Source organism: Nicotiana attenuata, unplaced genomic scaffold, assembly GCF_001879085.1.
Source record: "Nicotiana attenuata strain UT unplaced genomic scaffold, NIATTr2, whole genome shotgun sequence".
Lineage (NCBI taxonomy): Eukaryota > Viridiplantae > Streptophyta > Magnoliopsida > Solanales > Solanaceae > Nicotiana > Nicotiana attenuata.
The window spans coordinates 66881-75703 of NW_017671881.1; the positions used below are offsets into that span (position 1 = coordinate 66881).

The following is an 8823-nucleotide window of genomic DNA, read 5'->3' on the forward strand; positions in this document are numbered from 1 at the left end:
TTTCTTTAATATGTTTAATATTGTCTTGTTGGAGGATTCTGCTTGACCGTTTCCGGTGGGGTGATATGGTGTGGAGAGTATCCGCTTGATATGCCATTTTTCGAAGAATTCAGTCGTCTTTTTCCCGGTGAACTGAGGTCCGTTGTCGCAACTAATTTCTTTGGGAATGCCAAATCGGCATATGATGTTTTTCCAGATGAACGCGATGACTTCCTGTTCGCGTATTTGAGCGAACGCACCTGTTTCCACCCATTTGAAAAAGTAATCAGTTAAAACGAAAAGGAAGCGTATCTTACCTCGGCCTGCTGGGAGGGGTCCGACAATATCCGTCCCCCATTTTATGAACGACCATGGAGATGTGACGGAGTGCAGTAGTTCGCCCGCCTGGTGTATCGTAGGGGCGTATTTTTGGCATTGCTCACATTTTTTGACGTAGTATGTGGCCTCTTTTCTCATAGTGAGTCAGTAGTATCCTGCACGAATAAGACATCTGACGAGGGCTCGGTTACCCGTATGGGCGCCGCAGTGGCCCTCATGTACCTTTTCGAGCACTTGTCTTGTTTGATTATGTCCGAGGCATTTGGCCAAGGGACCGTCGAACGTCCTTTTGTAAAGGTCGTGGTTTATGAGGCTGTACCTGGCTGCTTGTATTCGAAGATTCTTGGCTTCCTTTTTATCTTGTGGGAGTGTTCCCTCCTACAAATATGATATAATGCGGTTGCGCCAGTCCCAAGTTAAATTTATAGAATGTACCTCGACTTGGTCTATTGATGAGTGGAGGAGGGTGACCACGTTCTCCTTGGTGATGTTTTTAGTTGATGCTGCCAGCTTGGCGAGACCGTCTGTTTCGATATTTTACGCTCGTGGTATTTGGTCGAATCGGCATTCATCGAATTCTGGTAGCAGCTTGTAGATTTCGGTCTGGTATTTCTTTAGCCTCTGCTCCTTGATCTGGAAAGTCCCAGTAACTTGGTTTACGACAAGTTGAGAGTCATAGTGGAGGACGACTCGTCGTGCGCCATATTTGAGGGCCAATTTCAGTCCTGCAATTACGGCCTCATATTAGTCATTTCAGGGCACCGTATAGATTGGCGAATCACTTCGCCCGGTCGGACTTTGAGTACGAGTCCCAGCCTAGATCCCGACGCATTGGATGCGCCGTCGGTGTAGAGGACCCAAAGGTTGGGTTGCCCAAGAGAAGCACGAAAGTGCTTCTTGTTCGACCTCAGACAGTATTTCCGCACTGAAGTCAGCGACGAAGTCGGCGAGTACTTGTGATTTTATTGCAGTTCGCAATTGATATGTTATATCATGTTCGCTCAATTCTATGGCCCATTTGGCCAATCGACCCGACAGCTCGGGTCTATGCAGGATGCTCCTGAGGGGAAAAAGACGTTACCACTTTTATGGGGTGACACTGAAAATATGGTCTGAGCTTTCGTGAAGCTACGACCAATGCCAGAGCCAATTTTTCGAGGTGGGGATACCTCGTTTCGGCGTCAACCAAAGTTTTGCTGATATAGTAAATTGGAGATTGCGTACCTTTACTCTCAAGGACCAAAACCGCGCTTACCACGACTTCGGAGACGGCTAGATAGACAAGGAGGCATTCGCCTTGTTCTGCCTTGGCGAGTAACGGTGGTGAGGACAAGTAGGTTTTCAGATTTCTCAGGGCATCGACACACTCCGAATTCTACTGGAGCCCGTTGTCTTTCTTCAGCACACTGAAAAACTTATGACACCTATATGACGATCGTGAGATGAATCTTGACAGGGCGGTTATCCGACCTGTCAGTTTTTGTACCTGTTTTTTGCTGGTTAACATTTCTGGTATTCCTTTGATGGCCTTAATCTGATCTGGGTTGACCGCGATGCCTCTTTGCGATACCAGGAAACCGAGGAACCTGCCTGAGGTTACGCCGAAAGCGCATTTTTCGGGGTTTAGTTTCATGTCGTACTGCCTTAATATGTCGAAGGCTTCCTTCAGATGATCGATATGATCTTCTTTCCTCTTGGACTTAACCAGCATGTCATCGATGTAGACTTCCATTGTTTTGCCGAGTTGGTCTTTGAACATCTTGGTGACCAATCTCTGATACGTCGCTCCTGCATTTTTTAGTCTGAACGGCATGACCTTATAGCAGTACGTTCCTTTGTGAGTGATGAAAGTAGTTTTCTCCTGGTCTTCTTCCTCCATGAGGGTCTGGTTGTAACTCGAGTAGGCATCCAAGAAGCTTAGCAACTCGTGTCCTGCTACTGCGTCGATGAGCTGGCCGATGTGTGGCAATGGAAAGGAATCTTTTGGGCGGGCCTTGTTTAGATGTGTGAAATCTACACACATCCGCCACTTTCCGTTTTTCTTCTTTACCATGACCTCATTGGCGACCCACTGGGGATATTTTGACTCTCGGATGGAGCCGTTTGTGAGCAACTTGTCGACTTCTTCGCTGACGGCTTCCTTGATTGCAGTGTTGAACTTCCTCCTTATTTGCCGACTGGCGGGTAGAGGGGATCGACATTCAGTTTGTGCGTGGCGATGTCTTTCGGGATACCTGGCATATCTGCATGGGAGAAGGCAAACAGATCGTCATTGTCAGTTAAGAATTTGTGAAACTTATCTGGTTCTAAGAGGTTGTGGCCGATATAAGCCTTTTTCGTGTTGTCGTTGCCGTCAAGTAGGATGGGATCGAGATCCTCTATTATCGACTCGGATGCTTCCATGATGTCGGGATCCTTGATAACGTCTGTTCGTTCGTGAAGCTTGATTCCCGACATCGCTGATTGCTAGGCTTCCGCACTTGCCCCATTTAGTTGTTGGGTATGGGTGCAATCTTGGGCGATGCGATAGCATTCCTGTGCGGTGCGTTGTTCGCCCCGGATGCTGAATACTCCCCATGGAGTAGGAAACTTGATTACTTGAGAGAGACTGGACGGGACTGCTCGCATGGCGTGTATCCACAGGCGCCCTATGATGGCGTTGTTGGCTGTATCTTGGTCCATGACATGAAACGTTGTTTTCAGGGTGACTCCTCCAGCTAGGATGGGTAGCACTATCTCTCCAGAAGTCCGCTCGACTGCATTATTAAAACCTGTTAGTGTTATACAACACGGTATTATTTTATCTTCGAGTCTCATCTGTATGAGGACTCGAGGATGGATAATACACGTGCCGCTCCCATCATCTACCTGTTATTCCCCATTTTAAACCGATTAAGGTAGAGTATAACATATAGGCAAATACGAGTTTGATTAAAGTTAAAGAGTCTCCACCTAATTATTCTAAGGTGAAGTAGGACACCTAAAGTTGATTAAAGTAATGTAATAAAGCATACCTCTGTTAATGATCTACTTAACATAAAGATTCTAGGTAAAGGTTCAATTAATTCAAAGGGAAGATTAATGTTATGTGTAAAGAAATCCACAAGTCTAGATGTGTAAGAAAGAGTATATTAACTTAGTATATAAGAGTTGGTTAATCCCACGTTTTTTCCCATTTGCAAAGCTTAAAAATTAAATCCAAAAGTTCAAATAAGAAAATCATAGTTGAAAACCAATGTTATTGCCTAAAGAAGAAACGAGAGTCACTATCTTAAGCACACTCAGTTTTCAATTCTAATACCTCGAATCTAAATCAAGTTAACCAAATTCTTAATATCTCTATGTCTAGATTTTATACTATTATATGATAAAGGAGTATACTAAATTCCTAAATGATAATGAGGGCTAGTTACTAACCAATATATTGCCACTAGGTTTAATATATTGACTGCACAACCACAAATAAAATAATTATACAACTAAACTCAGAAGATATTCACACACAGGTAAAATTTTAGTCACTAATCATAAAGCAAAGAATAAGGCAAAACAGCTATGTTCCGCTCTCAAACAGGAGAATGAATAATTTTATGTTTCTAGCAGTGTAGAAGCTAGACGTGCTTGCGGATATACGGCAGCCGCGTTGTTGAGTCTCAAAGTGGAACTCTTCGGCTCCGGTGTTCATGTGAAACAAAGTAGAAAAGGAAGAATGAGTTAGAAAGGACCATATGCTTCTTAATAGACGTAACAATCAGAGAAGAAGCACACAGATTGCAAACTCATACTTAAACAAATATTTTACATACTGCAAACTTATACTTAAAAAAATGTCTACATATGGTGGTAACCAGAAATATAAAGAAATCTAACTAATACCAACAGAAATTTCTCAAACAATGTTTCACTTTAGGAAAAAAATAAAATTACCTTCCTTATTTGAATAACATCCCAAAATATAATTTACACTAACTCAATGGCAGACAAGAAAATGTTGTAAACTCTTTTAAAGTTACTTTAGATATAAAAAATACAGTTAAACATGATCTTAGAAAGAGAACGAAGGCACATATGGTACAAGAAATTACTTTGCAAATTCTGACAGTGTAGTACGTAACCTTAAATTTAAGAAGAAAGTAAAGAACTAGCAAAGATACATGCTGACACCCTTAAGACTACTGTTAGATTAACAGAAATGCTGAAGTTTAATCATGTATAAAATTATGGAGATATAATATTCATAAGGAAAACATAGATTCTCAGTTAGCTAAAGTATATTTTGAACAAGCTTTTAGAACATATGAGCACGATACCTAAGCTTTGGAATAACTTAAAGCCATATTTTCATTTTAGCATCCAAAACAGAAAATAGACACATTAAATATTCTACAGGAGGCACTTTCTTTTTGTTTAAGACATAAATTAGTAAAATAGTGATTAGTCCTAAAATCATGTTTCTAACAGTTAAAATCTAAACCAAAAGCATAATAATACACTAAAGAAACACAAAAAATATACATGATATAGGATTATAAAATGCAAGAAACGGTTCTAAACTTAAACATGATATACTCTTTCAAGTAGTTAAACCAAACGTCAGATAGAATATCTAAACACGGAATCTTTCCAAGGACGTGATATCAAAATTCTACTAACATATTTCAGCATAACTGAAGAAGGGAAACCTAAGAGTGAAAAAATTGAAATCAGAAAGGATCAGATTTTACCTTTTTGTGAGCAGTGAACGGGGCGTCGCCTTCGAATCTACTCTCTCGTTATGAACAGATCCGAACCCCGAGCCAATAAATTCAAACACCTCTATCCCGGCTAAAGTACACCGGGACAGAAGATAAAAGTTTGAAAGTACTTTCTTAGAGTTTCTAAGGGACAAGAACAATGGTAAGAGTAAGAAATATAGTAGTGTTTCAATGGCGGCTCCCAAACATGATCCTTTGACAGAAGGTAAAAAGAGTATTTATATAAAAAAATTAGGGTTCTCCCAACGGTGAATTTGGACAGGATTTGAGAGGCAAAACCAAAAGCTGTTCGAATTTTGAAGGTTGGTGATGGCAGAGGTCTCAGAAACAAGGACGAAGAAAAGCTTCACCCTTTTTAATTCCATTTGTACTCATATGTGATCTTTAAAGATTTAGCCAAAACTTTTGGGATTCCTTAGTGATTTGATTCAGAACTTAGCTCAAAATGGCCATGCACCTTCTGATTGTGAAGGATGAAGCTTTAAGGACTATTCTAGTTATGGAGATGGAGCCAAAAGTGGCTTTGACATCGAAGAGAAAGGCAAATGGGTGAAAAGCAGCGTTTTTTGGAGAAGACGACAAACTACCTAGCTGATGTAGTCTTTGTGAAATAAGTCTTGGGCTAAAAAATAATTGGGCTGTATTTAATGGGCTGATTGCATGTTGGTGGTGAATTGGGCTATATGAGGAATAGCATAGAGCAAAAAACAGAAGTAGGCAAAAAAATAGGAAAATTTCCACTGATGTAGCACCATTAGGCATTTTACACATAAGGCCACAAAATAATTATATTCCTAGCCAAAATCCTTTAAACCCTATACCTCAATTCACGCATCCAAGTAAACGGACTTTCAATTACACTGCTTAACATCCTTAGCGTTAATTAAGATGACTAACCTCCTTAGCGTCAGGCAACTGATATTTGTAACAGCCGTAATCCTTTTTGCAGTTTGAGTGGCATGAGCTGCCAAGTAAACAGACTTTCAGTTACACTGGACTTGGTGGTAATCAATGTTATTTTTTCTCTGTCTTATGATATATATTGGTTGCATATTTAGATGTGTTTTTTTTGTATCAAGTATCTTTCAACGTAATCAGGTTTATACTGCATATAATTTACAATTATACCATATATTTTGCATTTCGGGTGTTTGACATATGCAGATCAATGATATATTCCTAGTATAAGTTTACGTCAGGTATAAACAAATGGAACCTAATTGCTGACATGCTTATCATTTAAATTAGTATTTCAGTGATTTGCCCACTTTTTTTACTACTATACATTATTGGTATAATAATTTAATATATCTTGATATACGCAAAGTATATCAAGATGCTGATGTTGGCACTGCAGATTCAGTAAAAGATCCCATGGAAGAATATTATATTGACGTCCCCGAATCCCAAATCGTTAAATATACAAACCCTGCAATAGCTAGTAAGTATGCTTGATAAATTCTATCATTTCAGTAAATATGTCATAGATATCCCCATGTTTTATTCCTTAAATCTTTCCATATATGTAGTATTACTTGGGTATATTTTTATACCCCCATGTATAATTTTGTCTACACATTATATTCATGTTATATTTATTTTTTATGAGTACGCATTTTTCACTTTTCATGTTATGTAAAACTTATTATACACATTCTACATGTATTAATTTTCTCTGGAATGTGTATTATGTTTATAAAGTTAATCAATATGCTAATGTTGTGCTTGATATTTAGCCAAAGATCCCTCGGAGGACAATTATATTGACGTCCCCGAATTCCATTTCATATGTTTCGAATATTGTGGAATGATTGAGCGAAATCTCAGTAACTGTAATGGAATCCCGCTGCTAGATGGAGTGATCGGAGAAAATAAGACAAGAGATTGAGAAAATAGAAGAGAGAGGAGAAACTCTGGGTTCTTTTGAAAAAGACCATGTGAGAGAGAGTGCTTTGCAACTATCCCATGATTTGTGCCTTTTTCTCTGTTCATTAATTATTTGCTTATTTTTACAATATGCCATTAGTGTAAAAAAACTTCCCTATATGTAATAAATAAAGATTGCTAATATTTTTTAAGAAGTGCTCTGTCATGTAGATTTCTCAATAGCATACAAGCTCCCTTTGAGCTTCTGTCGCTCAAAAAGGAAGACAGCCCACTTCCCTTCTTATACATTATTTGGACTTCAACACTCCTAGAATCGTGGTGTTGATGTTATTTAAAAATATAAACTGTCAATAAATTAAACGCTTAGTATATGATTAAGTTAAAGCAAAATTGTAACTATAAAATTATATCATGTAGCTTATCGAGAGTTCAACTTATAAGATGATTAAAAATAGAATTTATAAAGTAATTGTACTTTTTGAAAAGTAACAAATGAGTGTAAAATACAAATAACCTTGATTATATTAGTACAAGTAAAGTAGTATAACAAATATTTAACAAAATGGAAAAATATAATTTAAATCAAAATTCCAAAAGATTTGATAACGTAAATAGTAGTAATGTTTAAAATACTTGGTAAACATGGTAGTTTCTCACATAATAAGATAAGGTAATATTTATATGATTATGAAGTCAAAGAAAGATAATTTGAAAGAGGATGGCCAAAATTGGATGTCAACACTACCATTATTATTTTTACATCAGTATCTGCAATACGTAAAGTGATAACAAGAGCATCGTAATGAGGGAAAGACAAACCATCGGTATCTGACTTATCGAAGACGATACTATCTTCGAGGTCATCATACCGTTATGAGTAATCGACCGTTTGAGTTTATGTGTGGTGGTGAAATTTACATGATTGATTGCTGTGTCGTCGCCCCCGCCGATGATCATCTGTATAGTACGAGCGGGAGAAGGCGGTTTAGGAGGTCCCTGGGGTTGTTCACGTCCGCGGGCAAAGTTAGCCCGTCCTCGATCGCTCAGCAATTCTTTCAGGTGTCCCTAATTCAGCATTCTCACTACCTCCTGCCGTAGTCCTATGCAATCTTCGGTTTAGTGACCCCTTTCCTGGTGGAATTTGCAGAGGGCGTTCGATTTCCGAGTGCTTGGGTCGGACTTCCTCTTTTGCGGCCATTGTACCTTGGTACCGAGTTTCTCCAGTGCGTACACTATTTCTGAAGGAGAGACACAAAAATTATGAGCAGATAGGAGCGGAGGCATACTTTTTCGTGTCGATGTGGCGCTGCATGTCGAGAAGGAGCATCTGTGTGCCGTGGAGGAGGTGGGATAGATGTCCTGATATAGGGCTGATGCCTTTCTCGGCCGAGACGGGGTCCTCTCTTCGACCGTCGTTGCGATGATCTCTCCTTGCTTCGATTTGAACTGACGTCAACCGTTGGATCGGACCGTTGAGGTCGTCCTCATCGGCTCTTACTTCAGAGCAGTATGCGTTGTGAATTTCTTCCCAAGTGGTTGGAGTGTATTTCATGAGCCTGCTTAATAATTTTCTAGTCGCTCTCGACCCGTTCCTATTTAGTCCGTTCTGGAAGGCTGCTTTCGCCATTCCCTCTGACACATTTGGCAAGCTCATTCTTACCCTGTTGAACCGAGCTAAGAAGTCCCTGAGTCCTTCGCCGTGCAACTGCCTAACGGCAAATATGTCGTTTACTCTGGCTTCTGCCTTTTTGGCCCCTGCATGGGCGGTGACAAACTTGTCTGCCATTTCTTCAAACGTTGCTATCGATCGCGCCGGTAGTTGGGAGTACCAGGTCAGGGCTCCCCCTGTTAGTGTTTCGTCGAA

The 8823-nt window shown here is 39.7% G+C and overlaps 1 protein-coding gene across 1 annotated transcript; it reads right to left on the reverse strand.

Moving 5' to 3' along the window:
- Positions 1-1300: 1300 nt before the first annotated feature.
- LOC109210711 (RNA-directed DNA polymerase homolog) lies at positions 1301-5622 on the reverse strand. The gene is made up of 2 exons (XM_019374165.1): positions 5043-5622; positions 1301-3074 (listed from the first exon to the last, which is right to left on the reverse strand). Exon 2 carries the CDS (start codon positions 2369-2371, stop codon positions 1694-1696), a length of 678 nt encoding a protein of 225 aa, XP_019229710.1. The 5' UTR covers positions 2372-3074; positions 5043-5622; the 3' UTR covers positions 1301-1693.
- Between the last annotated feature and the right edge of the window lie 3201 nt (positions 5623-8823).

What these genes read in the sequence shown, in the direction of transcription:
- LOC109210711 (XM_019374165.1), bottom strand. Translation starts at nt 2,371, where the DNA reads ATGGTAAAGAAGAAAAACGGAAAGTGGCGGATGTGTGTAGATTTCACA.